The sequence below is a fragment of the Corvus hawaiiensis genome, chromosome 20 (genome assembly GCF_020740725.1).
Source record: "Corvus hawaiiensis isolate bCorHaw1 chromosome 20, bCorHaw1.pri.cur, whole genome shotgun sequence".
NCBI lineage: Eukaryota > Metazoa > Chordata > Aves > Passeriformes > Corvidae > Corvus > Corvus hawaiiensis.
This window is the reverse complement of record NC_063232.1, coordinates 4,559,858-4,583,818: the sequence shown is the minus strand read 5'-3', so window position 1 is coordinate 4,583,818 and position 23,961 is coordinate 4,559,858. Positions and strand designations below refer to the sequence as shown.

At 41.5% G+C, this 23,961-nt stretch overlaps 1 protein-coding gene across 4 annotated transcripts in view; it reads left to right on the top strand.

Moving 5' to 3' along the window:
• Nucleotides 1–23,961, top strand: part of FOXN1 (forkhead box N1) — a 36,091-nt gene that overhangs the window by 7,927 nt on the left and 4,203 nt on the right. For 2 of the 4 annotated variants that reach the window (XM_048324890.1, XM_048324891.1), the window contains exons 2-6: nucleotides 10,880–11,025; nucleotides 12,263–12,766; nucleotides 14,857–14,967; nucleotides 19,420–19,547; nucleotides 20,331–20,427. In XM_048324890.1, coding sequence (XP_048180847.1) covers nucleotides 10,906–11,025; nucleotides 12,263–12,766; nucleotides 14,857–14,967; nucleotides 19,420–19,547; nucleotides 20,331–20,427 — 960 coding nt within the window. In that variant the 5' untranslated portion in view covers nucleotides 10,880–10,905. The remainder of the gene's footprint in view (nucleotides 1–10,879; nucleotides 11,026–12,262; nucleotides 12,767–14,856; nucleotides 14,968–19,419; nucleotides 19,548–20,330; nucleotides 20,428–23,961) is intronic. The other 2 variants (XM_048324892.1, XM_048324893.1) reach the window with 2 other exon arrangements.

Sequence of the window (23,961 nt, the reverse complement as noted above, 5' to 3'; positions counted from 1 at the left end):
GAGGGCTCATATAATCTAAATATATATTAAAATATCAATTCTCTTTCTTTCCCCTGAAATTGCTTGTCAGAGGACCTCGTCCGCAATAATACAAAACTGTATTTCTAGTCCCTTAATGAATATTCTTTATCAGCTGTGCTTTATGTGTTGAAAACAAACACCTGTAAAAAGTTTAATTTGCATTATTTTTTATGTATAAGAAAATAGAACAGCTTTGGTAATAGGTTTAGTTTTATGTCTCAACCTTTAATGTGGTAATCCCCTTAGATCAGTTAATTATGCTTTATGGATCACTGAAATTTAATATTTTAAGAGAAGAAATGAGCGTAGTTTCAACCTCTTTAGAGCCAGCTGCTCCCAAAAATTTAAGATTCTATTACAATAAAGGAGTTGATTTTTCACACTAAGGAGGGAATGGACAAAATCCCTGTTTAGAGGGGGAATGAGATTCCCAGAAGGAATCTGTTGGGCTTCATAAACTGCACTATGATACAGGAAAATGCAGGACTTGGGAGGGTTCTTAATTAATTTCAACCTTTTCCTTGCTTCTAATTTTCATCTCTATTAAGAATTTTGTAACAGCATCAAGGTCTTGTCCACAATTCAATATTCTTGCTTAAACGATGTTTCCTCAACCAAACAGGGACCGTTTATTCAGACTCTTTATTGCAAAACTGCTTTTGCACACACAGTTTTGGGATGTTTGCTGTTTCTGTGAAATCCCTCTCCTTTCTTTCAAGGGTGTTATTACCTCAGGTTTTATGGTGAAAGAAATCCCTACTTTTTTTGCCTTCCTATAAGTGAGAGGTGTTCGTAAAAGCAGAGAACTGAATTCCTCCTTATCAAGTGTGAACTTTGCATTTTCTTCTTTATTTAAGTTAGGGTTTTTATTGTTATTATTCACACTTGGCCGTAAGATATTTTAATGAACCATAATTTGGGAGAGAAAAAAGCAAAAGCACATTGGTTGTCTCGGTTATCAATACAGGGGACATGCTCAGCCTGAAGGGATTCCCTCAGTACAGGGACACACAAAAAATATGGAATTTGGAATTTGTTCAGAAACAGTGGAAAGCAGAGATGCGGTTTTGAACACCCACAGAGCTCTTGAAGGAGGTTTTTGCTTCAGATATTCATTAAAAAGTCAAGCTATTTAAGCATGGGAAAGACTTTTATCGTGGTCTCCATTTCTTAGCTACTCCTGATTAAATACTTTCACAATTGAAGCCCTGAACAGGTTCATGTACCCCTTGAAGAAGGGTCTGCCCATCACAGATTTGGGCATTTTTCCCTCTGTGGTTTTGCTGAGGAAAAATTAAAATGAATACAAAAGCCCCTCACGTTTCACAAGGCTGAAAAAATCCATCCTAGATAAACAAATTGTGCAAAAGTTTTGTATCAAACATTTAAATCACAATGTCTTGAATAATCTGTTTCCAAACACTCAGGAGTGAAGAGAACTGGGGAAAGAAACTCAGCTATGTTTTGCTTTTCTTTTAGAAGAAACAGCTTTCACAAAGCTCAAAGAATTTTCCCAAAAGAGTTAAAATAGATGAAGAATAAAATTAAATTAAATTAAATACCAAACAGCTGTTCTTGGTACTTTTGCTGTTCACAGTGAGGACACAGGGTTTATGAGACAGAAATAGGCTCCAGGAATAAATTAGGCATTGGGAAAACAGGTGGGTGTAGCAGAGGTGTGAGTGCTTGGGAAGTGGGCAGGGAAAAGGGGAAAAACCAGCCTTGGACATTTGGCAGTGAAGGGGAGAAGGGTAATTGGGTGAAGGGATGATTTGGCCACAACTTACAGGTTTTAGACACTCTGGTGCTGGTCTTGTATCTCATAACTGTAAAAACAGATGGGTTTAGCTGTGCCTATTTCATATTTTCCCTCATTTTCAGATCTTGCCCTGGGAATTTTCTTTTTACTTATATTCACAGCAAACATTAAGTTTTCCAGTGCTTACAAAATCCTTCCTGGGCAGTTTAATGCCTTTATGCACAACCTTAGTTTTGTCAACAATAAAAGATTTGCTTTTCCTTCCCCCTCCCCTCTTCTTTTAGTTCTTCCTAATTTCAAGCCTCTTGTATCTCATCTTCATCCCAGCAGTTATTCCTCCCTAAAGGATTAACATATTTCCATGTTACTCATTTTGCAAAACAATGTCAGGCCGTATTTTCCCAGGAGGTTCTTTAATCTCCAAACTGTCCCTCATTTATTCCTCAGCCTGTCTGTCTCGTGCTTTTCCTGGAATTCCGAAGACAATTCTTTAAATTACAAAAATGAGTTCTCAACTTGCTGCTGGGGTGGGAATGACTTTGTACTTTGGGGAGGGGGGAAGGGAGGTAAGAATGTTGGGATAATCAGACATTTGCCTTTTTATCTTTTCACCCAGGATTTTGTTCTGTCTCCCCCTTTTCCCTAAGCAGTGTTTGCTCCTGCAGGCAGGTAGCTGTAACTTCTGGAATTATGTCACTTTTTACACCGCAGAGAATTCACAGCACTGAAATGTGAACTAGTCTGTGGGTTTATGTGTTTAAAGCAGACCTCTCAGACCAGAGCTGGTGCAGAACTGCAGCCCTGTTTTGGTTAACAATGTTTTTTCACTCCTCTTTAACCTGCAAGGTTAATGCCCCATCACGGAGCCTCATCATGGCTTTTTGCTGTCCCTCCCACCTCATCTTCATCATAACTATTCAGAACAACACCATCACCTGCAAATTTTGCCACAGAGCTTTGCACCCCTTCTTCCAGGTTGTTTGGGAATACTTTAAGCCCCACAAAATCTCAGCAGACCCCCAAAGTTCACCTCAACACATTAACCTTTCATTTTCCCTTTCAACCAAATATTCATCCATACAAAGAGATTTTCTGTCTGTATCCAGGATTTTGATGGATGTTTGGTTCCTTTAAAACCTGGTGAGAGGAAGCATCTTGTCAAAAACTCTTCCTGGTCCCCTGACACTGAACTGTGCCTTAAATCAAGTCCCTCCTGATGGGAGAGAATTTGCTGCAAGTCCTTGCAAGGAGTTTCAAAGATAAACTGAGACTTTTCCTTGAGTTTCAATGCTTCCAGATAGTTGTTTATTAATGTTTATGTCTTATCAGAGGAACAGAGCCACTAGCGTGACCCAGGTACAGCATAGAGCACAGAAAAGCAGGAGTGAGGCCTCTCTATCAAGATTTACACAGCCTTTTAAAGATAATTTAACCAATAGTTACTAAAAATGTACATTATTTTCACTTTCCTACCAATTATTCAGTAACACGACTAGGAACTGCAGAATTCTCTATCCAATCATTCCAAACTACTTTTATTGCAGAATATGGAGTAGTAGAAAAAGGAGAAGAAGTTTAGAGAACAACAACAATCCTCCATTTTGGTATTTTTTACTCTTATCTATTTACTACAAAGAGAAGCCCAAAACCTCGAAATTTTTCACCCTGTGACAATCTTACACAGTAGTCTATCACCTAATTCACACCACTGTATTTTCTAGTTCTTGTTAGTCCACTGGTAATTTTTTCCAAGGTTTGAGGCTAAAACAGTGTTGTTCAGAGGGGTAAGAACCCTTCAAAACAGGCAGAGAAATATTCTCGGCACTCTGGGTTCCTACAGTCCCCCAAGCAAACCATCAGCCCAGCTTCCCCAGTAAACCTTAATATGCGAATGAACCCTGAGAAAAAGCAGCAGTTTGTGGACAGAAAGGCTCCTGCTAGGACTGGGAGGAATAAATGTCATTCTCCATGACCTGTTCCTCCATCTTTCCTGCTTTATATGCACCCTTTCTCATGCATGCCTAGGGAGAGGTGTCAGCAGAACACATCACTCCACATCAGCTGTGTTCCTGTGAGTAGCTGGATTAGCTACTGCTTGTTAGGTGGATGCTGAAAGACCTTTGATCTCGTGAAGTCAGGGCAGGAGATTTAGTCTTGGGGTTTGGGTGGATTTTTTTTTTTCCCCTTTTCAAAGGTTTCCCCCCAAAAATAAGTGCTTGAACCAGTGCTGCATTATTGGCTGCATAAATGGTTTTTTCTTCACTGAGAGGCTTAGAGGCTTGTGTAAACTACACTGTAGAGCCCAGAGTAAACACATAAAACATGTCCAAGCTGTAGTTTGAGCTGATTCAGTTTAATTCCATGTAAAATCAACAGGATCTGTTCCAATCAAAGCTGTAACTCAGGGCAGCTTTGCCTGCTGACGTTAAGAATTCAAAACAGGTGAAATTCTACGTGTTTACACCTACTGTAGCCTGACATTTCCAAAGAAAAACTAAAGAAAAAACTTAAGTTAAACAGCACCTGGACTTGGTTTTTGGTGTCTCTGATGTTTCTGCACTTCACACATCCCTGCTCAGTGAATCAGCCATTCAAGGGGGGGAGTTTTGTTGTTTTTTTAACATACTCAGCTTACGACTGTGCAAATGAGATTCCCAAATCCATTCCTCAGATCAAATAAAGGTAATTACAGAGCTTACTGTGGGCGATTCCCAGTGGGAGGGTGGGAGTGGCCACGGGTGGGGCTGTACATGCACAACAGAGAAAATGGGAATGTACCACACCCGTCATAAAACATGCTGCCACAGCCAGCAACAGAAACCATTAGGGTGGATCATCATCCACACCTTCTCATAAAGACAGAAAGATGGCATGAGATCCCAAGATGAACTCTCAAGTCACAGGGAGATGAGCATGACTCACCTGGGGAGAAAAAAGAGCATAAAACAAATCAGGAGGCTCCCAAAAGTCCTACCCCACGTCCCCCCTACACCATGTGCCCCAGAGAGGATTAATGGGGTGCATGGTGGCACACACAGCCCTTGAGCTATTGATAGGTAATTCATGGGAGCAGCTGCTTATTAATCATCTTTCATTAGAAGCAGAGAGGAGCAGGGCCACAACTTGTTGTATTTTGGGTCTGGAGGAGCTGCCAGTCCCTGACCCACATAATTTATTACATCATTCAGTGCTTTTCACACTTTTGGAAACGTTAACCAATGTCCATTCTTAGCATCCGGTTTTAAAACCAGCTGGTATTTGCCTTTCCATTCAGATGGAGTGGTGGACTCTAAAAAAAAATGAACTTGTACAAAACATTGTGGATATAGAAAATATTGTGGATATAGAAAATATTGTGGATATAGAAAATATTGTGGACAGCCCATAAACTGCTTTGGAAACTAGGAACCAGAATAGAAGGGAAAGGGATACTTTAGAATATATTAAAAGTTTTATTATGTGATAGAAGAAAGTAAAATGACACAGGCTGTCATTGCAGGAAGAGGAAAGGAAGGAGGATGGATAAAGGAATACGTGGGAGACAGCACACTTAATTATAGGAGAAAGGGACACTGAAGCTCACAAATGATAATGTGAAACAGGGCTGTAAAAAAGGTAAGAGTGGAGCACAGGTGAGGGATGCCTGGAGAAGGACAAAGTGATCGTTCCCTGCTGCATTCTCCCAGCTCTCAGCAATCTGCAGTTCATGAATTTCTGAGCCAAAGGAGGCATCTCCTTATCTACCACCCAATTTATTGCCTGTAGCTGTTTTTACCCTTACTTCTTCCTAGGAATTACTTTTATAAGACACACAGTTGTGTTGATAGCTTTGCTGTATTTGTGGCATCTCCTCATTGCCACCCCCCAGAGCCAAACTCTGAATTCAGCCCAGATAATTCAGTTACAGATTTTGCTGCCGTTATCTCCTGTGCTGGTTTTTCCTGCCAACCCAGCTGGTTATTCATGACACAATCACACAGTTTCTGCATCGTATCAACTGCTCCCAACCCTTGGAATCGTGTCTGACTTCATGCTTAGATGTCTACAATAAAGCCATGAAATTTCATACCCCTCCTTCAGGAAGCAGCAGAACCATTCATCCAGAAAACAGGACAGGGTATGCAAAGGATTGGGTTTGAAAATACTGGCAGAGTTGCAGGGCTGGGAGGGAGAGCTGACATCTATTTTAGAGGTTAACTGGTGGAGCTGGAAAGGTGTTTTAGTGTTTAGGATGAGGAGGGAAAAGGTGAGGGGGAAAACCAAGTGCACCTGACAAATTCATTCACCTCCTCAGCTAAATTTCTCCATGCTTGGTTTGTGTTCAGTGCTGAGTTCCCTCTTTGCTGAGCTCATTATGCAAGTTCAGCACCTGTGAGGGACTTTTCTCTGCTAAGAACTTCCCAGGTTATGAGTCTGCCCAGTCCACAAGAAATAGGGAAGTTCTTACAGTGTTATTTCAGCCATACTCTGTGAATTTTTGTCAGGCTTTCTACTTCTACATAAATTAACTTTTTAGAAACTTTTTTAGCTCTTTTAGAGGTAAAACCCATTCCCAGAACAAGCAGGACCTGCAATGAAGCTGAGAAGAAGCCCTGTAATCTGCTTTCCTCTGTTTTGAGGGGATTTCTGTGTGCTTGGAGAGCAACCACCATGGTGTGGCTACATCTTAAACACCACAGGTGGTTTTGGCCTTTCCATCCCAGAAAGGCATCAGCAGAACTGGAAATCCTTCAGGAAAGGGCTACAGGTATAATCTAAGGTGTGGGATTGCTTCAGAACGAGGAATGACAATATTTCATCCCCCCCAAAAAGTGGGAAAAATAAGAAAAATGTAATAATTCACAAAGTTCTCTGCAGGGACAGACACGGCCCTCTGTTCTCACCGTTGGGGTCAGAAAGATGCAGGATAAAATATAAGTAAAGAAGAAAAACTAAAATGCTGATGGGAAGGATGGGAACCTGGACCAAACACTGCAGTGAAACACCACCTGTTTATTTGCTGCAATGGAAAAAAACCATCCTGGTTCTGCCTCTAAAAATGTTTTATTCCCATAAAATAGATTTGGGACAAAAGCCTTTTGAGGGTTTATTTATTCAGAGAGTTGTAGTTTTTTATAAATGTGTTCCTAGAGCAGATTAAAAACCTGCAAACACTCTCCCCACCTTCTCATCCAGGAAGCACCTGGATGTTGCAGAGCTCCCCACCCCTCCTGCTGGACAGCACACCTGGACATGGTGGCAATGAGTCCACAGTGCTCACCTGGTATTCAGCCTCGCCTACAGGTGGCCCTTCATGAACAAAGCCTGATAATTCAGGAATGATCTCATTTAAAAATGGCATCCTTATCTCACAGGAATTCAGTACTTTACTACTAAAGTGGCAGCAAACACATCCCGTGCCATTGGATGCAGAAACGGTCTCATAGTTGCAAATTTTCTTCACTCATCCTTGAGATTGTCACATTAATCTTCTTTTTCCTCTAATTATGCAAAAGATATTTCCAGAGGTAGTGAAATATAGGCAGCCATCACGGCTAATCATGAGAGAATTGAGCTCAGAACCCTGGAATAAGAGAGCAAAAATAGCACGGTTAAATTAAACAAACTCACTGGCGGATTTAAATTCAGGAGAAAAGAAATTACAGTCCTTAGAAGCTCGGTAAAGTAATTCAAGTATCCTGTAATCAAGGTCCAATACATCCTGTGAAGAGGAGCAAGGGAGCAATGAGGAATTCATGTGGCCAAACCAGAGTTTAGTGCTGGGTTGTGCAGGTTCCAATCCTGCTCCTGAAAATGTCTCCTAAAAACAGGACAAGCCTTGGTGACAAGAATGTCAGGGATCAACAAAGCAATGACAGCTTTAACGAGCCAGCACAACCTCCAGTGTCAGCCTGGCAGGAGTAACCTTAGAAAAGTCTTGAATTCATTAAAAAGCCTTTAAAAAAATCCTGATTCTTATTAATAAATTCCTCTTCGGAACGTTTTCCAGAATTAGTAATGCATAGAAATATTCCTGTCTCCATGACAAGTGTTAGCCACAACATTCTGGGCACTTCTACAATGTTTGGCACGTGGCATCATTGACTGACAGAGGATGGACTTTTAACTGCAAAAGGAAAAATGGAATCCTGAAACCTTGTGGCTCCTTTCTCATAAAGACTTGACGGGAAAAAGAATTCCACGTCGTCGTTTGGAAAACATCAGTGAGACGTGGAGAGGAAAATGATGATTTGGTGTTTCGGGCAGAGATGTGAGCAGGTCACATCAGCTGATGTCAAACCAGGCTCAGGGAGCTGCCTAAGGCAGGCAGGGAGGATGGATTAGGAACTGGGGAACATCCGAACACACCTCCCTCTTGTGAAAACCGATCTCAGCCCCAAGGGCTGGAGAGGGCACTCACAGCAACACCCAGCGAGTTCAGGTCGCTCCGAGAGGCAGAGGAGACACAAACCCAAGGATTGTTCAAGCCATGGATTTCTGCCACGGGATTCAGTCATGCAGAGCTAATAGATCAGCTGCTGCTGCCTCACTTACCCCAACACCCAGCTGAGGTTACAGTTTCTCACTATTTTCTTATTGTTGAGGTAGTTATCTTATCACAGGAGCCTCGCACGGTCATGCAACATTTACAGCAGCCAAAATGACATGAAATGGTTCCAGCTACATCTGGGATAATCAGATACCTCTTTCCAAATCAAAGCATCATTGTTTGCTTTAGCACATCCTACATCCAGGCAACCCACAACTTCCTTAAGCTCTGTCTCGCAGGAAGAGTTTGTTGTAAATGATTTATTGTAATCCTGGTTATTGGCAACCTCCCCTGGCTGTAATTTCTGCTCCTAAAGAAGATTTGTCAGTGAGTGATGTGATTTCTCTTTGCTAAAGTCTATGTTAACAATGCAAAGTGCTTTGGAGCTCATTGTTTTTGGGGTTTTGGGGGGGGTTGTTTGTTTTATGTTCTTTGTACAAAATAAGACAAAGTGTCTCTAAAGGACATTAAAAAAAAGATTTAATGAACAGTGACAGCAAAGATTTTTCAGTCTGTTGATTTGGCAGTTTAAATTGATCTACATTTGCATCCTGCTGTGAGACACATCAGTGAGAGTGAAGTTGCAAATGGCTTTTGGGGTGAGAAGCTTGGAGTCCCAAGAAGAAAACGAAAATCAGAAATACGTGGCCAGAGGCTTTTCTCTCACAGCAAGACATATCCACAGCGTGCCAGTTCCAGGATGAGGATAACCTGGAGCTGCAGTTCTTACTGAGCTGCTGGTGCCAGTGTGAAAACTGAAAACAGCACTGTGATGGTAGCCTTGGGATTTTTCTCCATATGGGAGATCCTCCAAAATGGACTCTTGACAAAGGCATTAAATAACCACCACTGAGCACAGACTATCAGCCCAACATTGTTTAAGGCTGCTTCTCATTTAACAGTAAAAAAAGAAAAATCCTTTGCCTTTGGCTGCTTCTCATTTAATAGTAACAAAGAAAACACCTTCCCTACACAGAGGGAACTTTTTATAGTCTGAAATGTCACTGAGACTCCTCCTTTCCTACCAAAATGCAATTCATCAACAGAACCTGGCAAAGGTCTCAGAGGGGAGGGACAAGAATAATTTGATTTTCCTGGACCTTTTGTAGTGACTGTCCAAACAACCCTGATAAACTCCCTTTGCTTTCAGAAAGGATTTGTCAAAATTCTCTCGCAATGCACAAGCCACCAGGCAAGAACTGTACCTGTGCAAAAGCTTTTAATAAAATTCTAATGCTCCACACCACAAATGAGGCAGCTGGGCTAAAAAGTTGCAGTATAAAAGAGGTCAGAGCCGGCTTTGTATAACCTGAAGATAAGTGGGAAAGCAGCACTGGGAGGGCAGGCAGTGTGGAACACTTACAGATTACAAACAGACACTCACATCTATTTCCTAGTTGTCAGTTTTCCCACCTGCTTCTTTCAAGATGAGAAATCTCTCTCCTCATCAGCCTCCAGTGAAGCCACTGGGAGAGGAGCCTGTGCCTCAGACGTTTCTGAACTTTATCTCACATCATCTTTTTTCCTGATGTACTACTGCAGGTCTCCTGCTTCATTTCCAAGCCCCATTGTGCTCTATCCCCCCGGGCAGTGCAGTCTTACTCATCAGAAATACAGATTTCTCTTTGAACTATAAAGGCAAAAAAAAGGTCTCCACATTTTTAGGTGATATATCTTTGTTAAGCAAACCTAGCAAACCCCTTGGATATTTACCTAACAGCTATTTCAACACGTGGCAAAGACCTGGCAGATTAACTCTTGAATTTGAGTGGCTTTTTTAGCCCTTATTTGTTCACCTGAAATCTAAACTGTGAGCACAAACACCTCTGTGTAGCTGCAAACTTGGTGCACGACATAACAGGATGCACATCCTGCTTTTGTTTTACTGTAAGGTTACAGTGAACAAGGAAAGAGAAGTCATGGTAGAAAACAAAACACCAGAAGATTAAATTTATCCCTTTTAATCCAAAGACCACCATCAGATATGTCTCCTATATCCAAAGATCAAAGATTGGGAACTAGAGAGGAGATCCAACTAACAAAAACAGGGATGGAATGATGAAGTCATTTACATATCTCAGATACATTTTAATCATGCAAAAGAGAATAGAAGGGCTGAAGGGATGGGACTAATAAAAAACAAGAGTGAAAATGTAAATGTGTTGTAACCATCAGCCTGGATAATGACAGGAAAATATCCTTTTTTTAATATAGTCCCTCTGAAAACACCTGGGGCACATTTATATCACAATCTCTCAATAAAGTGACATTGCCAAATTTGCACAACCCCAAAACAATACATTTCCATTCGTGATCCTACAGAAAACAAAGAAATTACTTATTTTTGTGAAAGTTGTGCAGTGAATCCATAGAAACCCCGAATCCCACCTCCATTGGAATTGAATCTACAGAACATTTCCTTAAGACCGAAAATTCCACTTGTCAGGAGTTCCTCAGGATGAGTCCAGCTGCCTATCCCAGCCTGTCCAGGCACCTGCACCCAACAAGGAGTTTGTTCCACAGTTTAAATTTTAAAAAGTGTTCATTGTAATTTGATTTTGCCTTAACAGGGTTTCTGTCTGACGTGGATTTGGTGATGGTTTCGCTACTCCAGGACCAATCCAATATTAAATTTTCTCCTTCGGACACTCTGGAAAGGGACCAGCAGGACCTCATGAAGGCACAGGGGGATTCAATATCCCCAGTTCAGCAAAGTGTGAGTAAACTGGCCCAGGCCTGTTCTCTTTCTTCAAAGATCAGAATCAACATGCAGCTCTTGCTGTACTAAATCTCACCAAACCTACTTGTGACAAAGCAAACACTGAAAGTTTTATTCTTGAAGGGTAGAAACCTGAGTTATCCTGCTCAGCTAATCTTAAACTCCAGCTAAATTTCCTATTCCATTGCTTAAAATGCCTGGAAAAGCTGTGCTGTGTTCCACTGCAGAAAGCCCTGGATTTATCCTGATTTATCCTTTTATTCCCTGAGGGATTTCTTGAAATCCAGCTCTGATTTGGAGAGGGAAGGAGGGAAGGGACCACTCAATAATCTGGTCTGCCTTTTTGTGGAACACAGGACATTCCATTTCCCCCCTCCCTGCACACAACACCCTGCTCCCGACTGATGTGTGTCCTCTCAAAGGCATCCCAGTAATTACTCATCCCTGGTGTCAGGGAAAATATGCATATTTTCAGTGCCAGGATCCAGACACCAGCCCTGCTTCAGCCTTGCTCCTCCAGATTAAAGAGCACTTCAGTAGCTGGTATTTTCTCTTTGCTGAAGTGCAAAAGGGAGGGGAGGAGATGAGACAGGAAGGTTGAAGTGTCTGCCCAGAGCCTGCCTTGTCTCTCCAAATGAGTGTGGCCACCTTAATGAAGGGAAGTGATGTAACCATCAACAAATCTGGAGCCTGGAACACCATCAGGGGATGAGATCAAGCTTATTTGACTAAACTTGCAGGCGACAAGACTTGCACTTATCACATTCCTGTCATTTAATCTTTCACTGATTGGTCATACCTCAGCTTTTTCCCTGGAATGGTCAGACCAGAGAGTCAAGGTGCCCCATTTTTCAAGGACAGTTCAGTTTTCTTGTGGAATCTCAGAATGGTTTGGGTTGGAAGGGACCTTAAAGATCATCCAGTTCCGTGCCACCTGCTAGACCAGGCTGCTCAAAGCCCAATCCAACCTGGCCTTGCTTTTATTAATTAATTATTGAATAGTTTTGGATACCAAGCAATCAGAAAACCTTTTAGGTCTTTTGAGGGCTTCTCTGCATGAAGGTGGTTAGCACTGGTCATTTCATGCTTACCATTAACAATGCATTTTTAATGTAATTAAAATATAAATGATTTCTATAAATAAATAATGCAGATAGCAAAAAGAATAAAATACTTGCTCATACTAATCTTAAACACCATCCTCAAATCAATAAATGCCAATATTCCATCACAGGATAATCCCAGCTACAGCTGCCAACCCTATGAGCCAGACACCAGGACAGAAAGGAAGAGCTCAGAATCCTCTCACAGCCCCAGCCCTGCTTCCCCATCCCAGGACCAAATCCACGGGAGATACCCTGCGAGCCAAGGAATTCCCTGTGGCAAGAACAAATTCAAAGCATCCTTCAGCACGGAAAAATTCCGGCGGTACAGCTACGAGGAAAACACTGCCGGGAGCTACGACCGCTTCCTCAAGAGCAGCAGGAACCCCTTCCACCCTTACAAGAGGCAGATCAGCGAGGATGTTTTCCAGGAAGCACACCAGGCCCTGCCACCAGAAGCTTCTCCCTTCAAAAGCCACAGGAGCATTGATGGCTTCGAGGGTCTGCCGGGATCTGTGGGTCCTGAGGAGCCGGAGGCGTTTCCCACCCACATCCCCAACATCTCCGCGGAGCAGCCGTGGTGTAGCAGCCTCCAGTACAGCACCACGGGGCAGGAGCATGGCTCACAGGTCATGGTCAGTGGTTTTTTGGAATTGTTTTCCCTGTTTTCACTGGCAAAAATGTGCTTTTGGAAGTATTTTCTTATCTCTTAGCGTGATTGCATTGATATTTGTTATCCTGTCAAGCTACAGGCTAAAGCTCAGGAAAAGCATATTTAGATATATCCATATTTATGTGTCCAAATTCCCTATTTTATGGTCTTTCCCTGCTGGAAAACATCCCTCAGAAAGATGCACAAGGACAAATGATTTTCCATTAGACGTGGTACATGAATCCTAAATATCCAAATCCTCCCTGATTTGTCATCAGTTGGTATTTTCAAGAGGCAAAAGTTCACAAAACAGTATTTTCAAGCATGAGGATGTGGAGCAGATTTGTTACAACACCTCAGCTCACCTGCACTTTTCTCAGTGCAAATAGGAGAGAAACTTTAAGACATCAGTGCCACGAAAAATTAAATACCAGCTCTGTTTCTATGTGCAGTGTCAAGTCACCTGGGCTAATTCCAATACTAGATAGAGGCAACTGCCTATTTAGGGCAGCAGAGATCCCTGAAAAGCAAATTAAATTACCCTCCAGTATCTCCACACTATCTCTGCTGTGATCCAAGGTGTAAAGTGCATCTTGATCATCTCCTGCAGCCAAAAAGAACAACTCCACCTGCCAGAGGAGGGGCCTGAGCTGGTTCTAAATGGCTGGGAGAGGGAGAATTCGTGGGCTACCAAATGAAAGAGGAGTTTTTTAAAAAAAAATCTTAATTGGATTAAGACCAGGGAATGGAGAGATGTTGTCAGGGAACATACCTGGGGATTGAAGCCATCCAGGTTAAGGAGGAAATTGATCTAAATCTCTTATTTCCTGGATAAACACTCATCTAGGTCAGAGGAGTTCAGTGCAAAACCTATGAGCAGCTGATGAAAAAAAACCCTCCCATTGTCTTCCCAAATCCCTGGGCTGCAGGATTTGCAGGATGCAGAGGCAGCACTGCAGGAGCTCTTTACAAGCACTTGTAACTACTCCCTGCTGGTGTCTCCCCTGGTTCTGCCAGCACCCAACTCCCAACTCCTAAATCGCTTCCAACTGGAAAGTTGGGATTTCTGAAAATCTTCATCTGGTGGTCACTGATATTTATTAAGAACATAATAATTAAAAATAACACTGATATTTATTAATAGTGGATGTCAAACCAAGTCTAATTTGTGCTCCTAATAATATACCATTAAAATATTAAATATTTTTATATTTATTAGATATAGTACATGCATTACATATAAAACATATTAAAATATTTATTATGTAATATATCATTTTATATTTATTTATTAGACAAAATACCATAAGAGCTTGTCATTATTACCCTGCTTTAAAGCAGAAGGATAAGTGCTATTAGATTCTTGAAATAATAAGATTCTTACTGAATTCTTCCATTTTTACGTATTCCCTGCATCTTGGTTGAACCCAGTAGTCAGCCCAGTGTGATTTTTCTCTGCCATCCCTCTCCTGTACATTGCAGACCTCACCCTCCAGCTAAGGCCAAAATTCCAGAGCCAGCTGGAGGGACTGCCAGCCTGCAAGATAAAATCAAGGAGAAGGAAAAAAGAGGGAGACACTTGTGCACACTCAGGAATGAAAGCTGGAGTGTGTGATTTGTGTGTGCAGGGAGGAAGAAATAAAAATATAACCAGAGCCTGACGTTTTCTGGATTGCTTTTGCATGGAGTGTGGCCTGGGATTTCCTTTTCTAAAGCTGTAATTATGGAAATGCAGGAATTGGTTCATGTCTTCATTGAATCACGGAGTGGTTTGGGTTGGAAGGAACCTTAAGGATTATCCAGTCCCACTCCCTGCCATGGGCAGGGACACCTTCCACCATCCCAGGTTGCTCCAAGCCCCATCCAACCCGGCCTTGGACACTTCCAGGGATGGATCATCCCCAGATTTGCACCATTAGAACACAAACCAACTTCTATTAACTCTCACTGAAACAGAACTAAGCCCCAAAAAGTCAATATAGCAAAGGCAAATCTAGACAGTGACAAACAGAATTCTCCTACTTTAAATTAAGCTGTTTTCTCTAATAACTCATTCCTTGAATATTTTTCCAGCAGGATTCAGACATGAAGCTTAGGACATCCCCCCTGGAAGGGCAGCCTGGTTTGTATTGCTACCAGCCCCAAGTGCAGCAGATGTATTGCCCCTCACACCCTTTCCATCAGGTCAGTACCACAGGTGCACCAAAATCCCTGGATTTTTAGCCCTCAACTGGTACAATAATTGTGGTAATAATAATTTTTTTAAAGGATTTAAAAACATCTTTAGATCTATGGGCTTCTAGGGCCATGTTTATATACCTACATTCTGTTTATGAGAATAAGATCTTAAAAGAACCACAGCTAAATGCATTTTTAAATGGTCATTCAGAAAAAGAAGAAGAAAAAAAACAACCCCATAACTTGTAAAAATGGAATCTTGGTACTGCATATTTATATTTTCACCCTTACACTCAAGAAAATTGGCTTTGAAGCCAGATAAATTATTAACAAAACTCTTGGCATTTCAGGATCTTAATTAACTGTGCTTTAACTTCAGGGGGAAAAAAAGCAAATACATGTGACTGTACACTTAAAATTCAGACCAAACATAGAAAGATGTTTTAAAGTAAAATTGGAACAGCAAAACGATGTTCACTTTCCTTGTGCTTGATGGCACACGCACCTCTTTTGAAATCTTTTGCCTCTTACATCATCCCCAGTGAGAGATTATTCAGCTGAAGCATGATTGACAATAATGCTGATGGTGCAGGAGAAGGTGCAAGATTCAGGTTGTTCTTCTGTAATGTAACCTTATTATTGACACTTAAAATAATTTCCTGTAGATGTAAATGGTGGGGCTGTCCAATGCTTTGAAACTTTCCTCTTTTATGCTCAATTACCTGCACAGTATAAAATTTTCAGGGAGATGTTCAAGATCGAAATTTGCTGATTTCAAACAAGGGAAGGAAAAAACTTAAGGTGAAATTAAGGCAACAAGGATTTTTCAGATTTATAGGTAGAAATCCATGTACAAAACCAGCACAACTCCAAAACACCCGCCCATTAGAGCAGAATTAAATGAAACTTAAAGGGAACTCCAAAATACATGAAGATAAAAGCTCACACCTGAGTTCTGTCTCCTTTGATCCCAGGGACTGATGACAGATTTTGTGGCATCATCTGTGCCATCTCATTCCACTGGCACATGGAGTATAAAACACGTGACTGACAGAGCAGGGATTTAAAACTGAGCAAAGAAAACCAAACCCAAGCTCCTGTGTGACATTTCACTGGGCTTGTTAATCGGTGTGGTGTTACTGAGTCATGGAAACACTCATCACTCCTGGTTTTTTATTTTGCTTATCACACTGATATTCCACCAGCCAGAATTTACTTATTTTTCCCTGACATGTGGCAAAAAGGCAACAATCTTTAAATTCTTATCGACACTGCCATAGTTAATTTACTTGTGTTGTTTTCTTGTTAGCCTGAAACTCAGTGGAAGTGATAAAAGGTAATCATAAAATTAAAATAGAATAAAAATTAATGGGATATTGCAGTACTATCCTAACTTGCAAATCTATTATTTTTATTTTAGAAGAAAATGGTCCCAAAATGATGCAAAAAAAAAAAAATATATATATATATATATATATATATAAACTGCTGTGGATATCTCACAGCTCTGTACATCTCACTCACCACAAAAATGGCATTTCTGTGTGCTTCTTTGGCAGAAACCCCCCTCAGCTTGTGAATTCATGGAGTATTTTTGATTTCTTTATCCATTCTGCATCAGGCACCTTTCCCCTGTCCTTGCTGATTTGATCCCAGTACTGTTTCTATACTGACCACATTCCAAAAAACCTCTAGAATTAAAGCTCCTAGGAGCTGCCAGGCAAGATCCAACAGGCACCAAGAGGAAAATCCTCCATCCACCTGCAGGCTGGCACTGGGACAAATCTCTTAAGTGCAGCAGGTTTCTGTCAGACTTTTCAGTACTTGTGCTTAATGTCACTATAGGAGAAGTCTGGCAATGTGTTCTCCTGCTCAGGAATGAAAAAATAAAACAAAAAACCAATGGGTAAAAGAGGTGGAATTGCTGTCCCTGTGTCACAATCCCACACTGGAAAATGAAAAGAACATGGGGTGCAGCTGAGAAGAAGTGGAATAACCTCTTCTGCATGCAGCAGCCCCATTATTAATGCTTTGCATTTCAAACTGGAATGGGGCAGTGCAAGTTAAATCACTCCAAGGAAGTTCTGCTCCGGAGAGCGGGCCCTGGAGTGGAGGATGTTCAAACTGAGTTTTCATTAGAGGGATGAGAGGGATTCAGCTCCTTCATTAATTTTGTCCAGATGATAGAACAGCCTCACCTTCCCCTTTGCTGGACACAACAGAAATGGTGACTCAGATGAAAAATGAGTTATTATTGACCCGAATGAAGCAGCAGACACTGGCTGGAGTCACTCACCCACCCACCATAAAACACCTTTCATGCCATGTGAGACTGTAAAACCAGCTCCAGCCTGTCATTCCAGCCCATTCCCCAGCCTCCCTTCCCTCAAAAAGGACTCATGAAACCAATAAAACAGAAATAATCCCTAAAAGGCCCAGGTCTTGCCTTTCATGATGACATCAAAACCAGCCTCGTCTTAGTGTTGTTTCCTTTCAAAGAGCCACCAAAACCAATAAAAATCAGAATTACTGTAGGAATTGCTCAGTTTCCTACTCTTGGGGAAAAATCTGCACCCAGTGCACAAGGCAGGGAGCACCACACTGCACACAAAAATTAGTTCACAGCATCTCTGGACACTCTAATTGTGCCCAATATTCAGTTTAACAAGGCAGGGCATGATTAATTATGTACATTTCATTTCTTTCACCATGCAAACAACTGAGTCTATTCAGTCTGGTTTTGCACATTCCATTTTGGGCAGTTCAGTGCTAGAAAAATAAAAGCAAACAGGCAAGAAAAACTCCAGCAGCCAGAATGAAACTACAGAGAAACCAAGATCAATTTTTCCGAGTACGGAATAAATAAATAGACTGTGAATATTTTGCCATTTTAACCAAGAGCAACTGAAGCTATTGATCCAAAAAAAAAAAAGGGATTACAATTAGAAACTAAGAGATGTCCAAGGGTTTTTTTTTCCAATGAGTCTTGAGAGCTACATCATAATTTTATGGAGGAACCACACAAACCTCATGACACAGGACTGCTGCAGGTGAGCAGTAAAACACCAGAACAGGCCTCAGCAACCTTTGAGTACCAGGGAAGGCATCCAGGTAGATTTTTTAATAGCATGTGACAGGAGTTCTAATTTTGGCCATGCCTCAGCCCTGGCATCTGGAAAGATTCATGTGGAAGAGGCAGAAATTCCTCTTTTACAGGGCTCCCAGAGAGCCAGCTGATGTTATCTTACCTAAACTGGATAATGCTCCTTTGCTCTTGAAAGCCTCTTTCCAGCAGGTTTAAACTGTAATTTGGGGAAGAAAAACATGGAATTTTCAGTAAGGAAAAAGACCAAGTGCTGTGTTTAAAAATTGAGAACAGATCTACAGAAACTCTGGTGCAACCCAGGCTGTCTCTGTGGGGATTAACTCCAGTCTTTCACCTGGTTTTTTATCCTGGTGATCCCACCTCTTTAGTGTGTCTTGGGAGCTGGACAGGCTTAGAGATCTTAGAGATAGGTCAGCATTTCTCAGGGAGCTTCTGCTGCTGGTCCCAGGGGAAAGGCAAGGGTGGCATAAATATTGTCTGAGTTTAGGGGTCCTGGCTATTCTTTTTATCTTTCTGATACAGAAAATGGGGTGGAAATGTCACTTCAGGTGGTGGCTCCTTGGAGAAGCCTTTCCTTGGAATTGACTGTGAGGGAACAGACAGGGAGCAGCCCAACAGCTTCAGCACGAGACAGGCAACGTGAAACCACCTCAAAAATGTCTCACATGCTGCTCTCCTGACCCCTGGAATGACATCACTGACTTATTCCATAATAATACATTCATCTTAAACACATTCTGATGCATCCACTAAAGTCCTTGTCATTGTTTGCTGCTTTTCTCCCTGCCTTGCATGGTGACAGCGATTTCAACAGAGATTTTTGGGATGCTTTTCCCTCAGGAGCAGATTTTATATGCTTGCAGTTTCTGCCTTTCTGTATCCTCTGCACCTAAAGAAAAAGCAACCAAAAAAAAAAAAAGCAAACAAACCCAACAAGGCTCAGGCAAAACTTTTCTGTTTCTTCCTACATTTTCAGCAGCTTTACTTACTCAGCTGGTTTTTCTAAGGTGAATGTTGAAGTATTTTATTCTGGTGGCTTGGGTTTGTTTCTTTTAGTGTCAATAAAATTACATCATTCATTTTTTGTGTGCATGTTCAGGGGAGGCTGAGCAGGCTGAAATACTTCAAAAGAGGTGGCTGAAGGGAGATAAGCTTTAGGTCTATAAAATTAAGAATTATCTGGAGACAATTAATAGGACAGAGTTCCTCATGATTTTCACATAGCAGGCAATAAAGAAAATACTTTTTTCCGTGCAGTATCCTCAGAAACAATGCTGTTATTAATGGTGTTATCAGGGAATATTTTTGGGAGCTTGTTGGCAAAGCAAATAACATCTCTCCTGTGCCCACAGTACCCCTCAGGAGGCAGCTACCCCGTGACTTACATCGCTTCCTCGCACTACCCCTACCAAAGGATTGCTCCTCAAAGCAGCCAAGAATCCCAGCAGCCTCTGTTTCCCAAACCCATCTACTCCTACAGGTAATACAATATTTTTCCAAGCCCTCACCTTACAGGAAATACCCTGTTTACTCCTGGCCTGTTTCCAGCATCGTTTGCAACAACACGTTCGCTCTTATTTGTCTTGTTCCCGGGCTGTTCTGTCCTGTCCCTATGGGTCACAAAGTGTTCCAGACTCTGGGGCCGGTCAAGGCACAGAGAAATTAAGTGTTGTGAAGCAGGGGAACAGTCTTGATCAATCCCCCCAAAAAAAAAGTGAGACGTTTCTCTAATGCAAAATTTTAGGTGCTGTGAATTTCATCAGCACGAGACTGATCCCACTCAGTTGTCTATTCCAGCACCTGCACTAACTCTGATTTTTACTGGAGCAAGGAAATGCCTAGAAAACATATCAGCTGTGGCAGTCATATGGGTTTAGCCCCCAAAGTAGACCAGATAATTAAATTTTAATTATCCCTCACTGTCAGTTTGAGTCTCTTTGTGGCCTTCACCAGTTTAAGCATCCAAATGAAACCTCTGGTAACTACACACCAGCAGGATTTGAAGGTCTTGATTCTGCTTTCTATGTTGCTTTATTTTAAACACAGGTTGGACATTCTGTATGAGCTCTGTGAATTACCTGTAGGAGTTAAGCAGTGCAAGGAGGTTGTTGTGAACAACTGAGTGGAAACATAAAATCATCTTTGTATTTGTGCTACGACAGTGAAAGTGGGAGTAATTACACACACTGTGAAAAATGAGCTAATTTTGGTTGTGAGGAGTCAGGAAGAAGATGCTAAAACACTTTTCTTTCTCTCCCTAAAGCATCCTGATCTTCATGGCTCTCAAAAACAGCAAGACAGGGAGTTTGCCAGTCAGTGAGATTTACAATTTCATGACAGAACACTTCCCTTACTTTAAGGTGAGTTCCACAGGGATGGGGAGGTGAATCTCCCTCTAAGCTTATCTGTCAGCAGAGGGAATAAGGGATGGGATTCCAGCTATGAAAAGGGATCATTTCTTAGGAGGTGAATACCAAATCAATTACACACTATATACTCTCATGAGCACAAACTACTCAGCGTTTTGCACCTGGGCAGAAATGTGAAATGTGGTGATATTTAACTCCAAAAGATCTTAGGAACTGTTCCAGCTGTGAGCTTGGGTGTATAACAGTGACCCATCCTCACCAGCAGCTCATAAAAAAGGCGAATAAGTTTAAAAACACATTCACTGCTTCCTCTCAGACCTCAAATACAGGCAGAACTGGTCTTGTAGCTTGCAGCACCTCCAGACTGGTGTGGAAGCAGAGGATTCCAGGTTATCTCACTGCATCCTGGAGCTGGGATATTCATCTTGGGCAACAGCATCCTATGCCTGCCCTGTACAAAGAAAAGTATAATGTGTGATAATGGTGCTAAGCTCATAATTACACAGGGAGCTGGGGAGGGAAAGGGTGGATGGTTTGCAGCAGCACTGCTGAAATTTGGATGCCTGCTATGAGGGAATGGTTCCTCACACTTGGAATGCCAGTGGAAAATGCTCAGTCAGCACAGGGATCCAAGAGCAGGAGGATTAGTTAAGATTTTTCAAAGAGCTGTAATGGAATCATCAAGTGCTGCTCCACTCAGAGCTTTATTTCTGCTGATTCTTCAAAACCACCTCACTGAAGTCCACAGTGGGTGACCTCAGCTGTGAGCAAGGCCCAAAAACGAAAATAAAGCCAGTGAGTCTGTCCTGTTTCCTATTGCAAATAGCCCTGCAGCAACTAAAGCAAATTTAAAACAGCCACAGCAAGGCAGTTCAAACATTTATAATATGAAAAGAACACAGAGAATAACTAAAAATAAATGTTCCAATACCATTTTGCAGTGATTTTGGACACTGGGGATAAAATAGAGCACACACAAAAAAGTAGTGAGATTAAATATGTCAGTAATCAGAGAAAAACCCACATTATGGCAGAGGAGGAACTGTCAGGATCCATCACACTCCTGTACTCCCAGATTTCCTCCCAAAGGAATCACTCACTACTCCATCATTTATTACAAGCAAGGGAAGGGAGAGAAAAACAAACAAACCTACCATCAGAAATCCCAGTGGAACCCACAGGAGAACAGCAAGAATTTCAAGCAGGGAGGTGGGAATATTATTAATAGTTTTTATAGGCACGTGCATGTTTATTCATCAGATCAAACTCAAATTAATTCTCTGTTGTCTTAAAACACAATTGATCATAAAATTAATCAGCAGCTTTAAACCAAGTGCTGCTGCTGCCAGCATGGGCAGAATCCCTCAGACTCAGGACTGGGGCTCTGCCAGGACCATCCTGGTCCTTCCTGGTTTTTCAGCACCTGATATCTTTTTTTTTTAATTTCTAATTCGTTTAAAAATTGATGAGAATGAAGTTACTGCTGCAGGAAAAGCATAGTGCAGGGGGTACTACCCAAATAGTCACTATTTTGTGACAGCTTTGTTTTTGCATTTTACTTACAAATGCAGTTACATGTATTTGACTGTAACATCCTTAAAATAACCAGGGGAGAATGAGCAATGAAATATTACACTTACAGGCATCAATCTCTGTCTGCCTCTGGTCTTTACAGCAGCCCAGAGAACTACCAATACACGGCAAAAATTAATATCCTCCATCTTCCCTCCTTTTGGAGAGTCTTCAGCAAAATAAAATCACATAAAAATCAGCAAAGAGCATCTTGCTGCTGCTCCCAGCACTCACTGAAAAGTAGGATATAACAGGGAGAGGGGAAGCAATTTAGGTAGGAGAGAAAAAGAGTGCAAGTGTGCACAGAGCCTTGCTGGGAGACATGGGACGATACAAGCCGAGTCAAATTAACTGGGATTCGCTGCCACAGCAAATTTAGTTTCTATGATGCAACAATCTCATTTCTAGTTGAAACAGAGCAATCCAACTCCTACGTTCTACCAAAAAAAAAAAAAATCTACGCAGCTAAAGTTGAATTAGTCTTTGATGTACCTCTCCCTTCTCTTGAAACCTGGATTTAAAGAGAAAGGGTTTTGCAAGATCACTGAACTCTTTAAACTTCAAGAGCTGGTCAGGATCAGTGGGGTTGGACAATAATATTTTTGGCTTGTCATGCTTGTCCTTTTTTTCTTTTTTTTTTTTTTTTGTAGTGATTACTGAGTCTAACAAACAGCTTTCATCTTTTTAATTGGAGTTATTGCCAGTGGTCTGAGAGGGCAGAAAGGTCTGTGGTCTAATGGAAGTGTTCAGGTGCTGTAGATGTGCCACCTGGGGATGTGGATTGGTGGTGGCCTTGGCAGTGTTGAGTTAATGGTTGGACTTGGTGGGCTCAGAGGGCTTTTCCCACCTTAATGACTCTGGGATTCCCCAGCTGATTTTATGAGTCTGCAGTTTCATCCCCACCGTGCTGGATGCAGCCATGGCCAAAATCAGCCATAGCAAGGAGGTTCCAGCTACCCAAGAGCCACTCCAGCAGCCAAAGTTTGCCCATTAACAATCACATTTGCTTAAAAAACTGGTGTTTTTTCACCTGACACACTGAGTGTTCCTTCAAGCCCTACCTGGGCAAACAAATTCTCACAGCTCAGCAATCCCAAATTTAATGCAAGTACCTGCTTGGCTCCCAGCAGCAGCCTCCAAAATCAATCCCTGTCCTTTTTTGCTCGTACAGTTTCTAAAACCATCTCCTAATTTACACCCCCACATGTTCTGAAAACCTCTGAGAAGCCCGTGCCGCTCCCATCTGAGCAGAAACACCAATTATCCTGTCTAGGTACACACAGAGGTGCGTGGAGCCTGTGTGCAGGGCAAGAAACAGGAATATTCTTCCAGGTCAGCTTGTTCAGTAGCTAAATACACAACTTACCTGGGAGGAATAGATTAACTCACTTTTGGAAGTGCCAGAAAATAACTTGAGTATTATCTGCAAGGGAGAAAAACTGATCTGTCATGTTTAGCATGACCTTGTGGCAGAAAAGGTTCTAAAGATTTGGGGTTTGTTTCCTCTTCTCTTTTCTCTTTTCTCTTCTCTTTTCTCTTCTCTCTCTTTTCTCTCTCTTCTCTTCTCTTCTCTTCTCTTCTCTTCTCTTCTCTTCTCTTCTCTTCTCTTCTCTTCTCTTTTCTCTTCTCCACTTTATGTTGTCTCACCCATGAGACAGAATAGTGAAATGCTGACATCAGGTGGGCCAAAATGGTAGAAACTGTGGTGCTATGAAAAGAAAATAGTTTCTCTTTTAGTAAATAATATATATTTAATTCCACTCATATTTATTTTTCTAATGAAGAAAATGAGCATTCAGTTGGACCCTCAACTCTTCAATAAGGCTTTTTAAACCCATGCAATAATTCTTTACAAGCTACAAAGGAATGGTTTTGACATTCCTTATAAAAGCATGTACAAAAAGTTAAATCTTGATAAAAAAATATCATCAAAGCATGTTCAAAATTCACAGT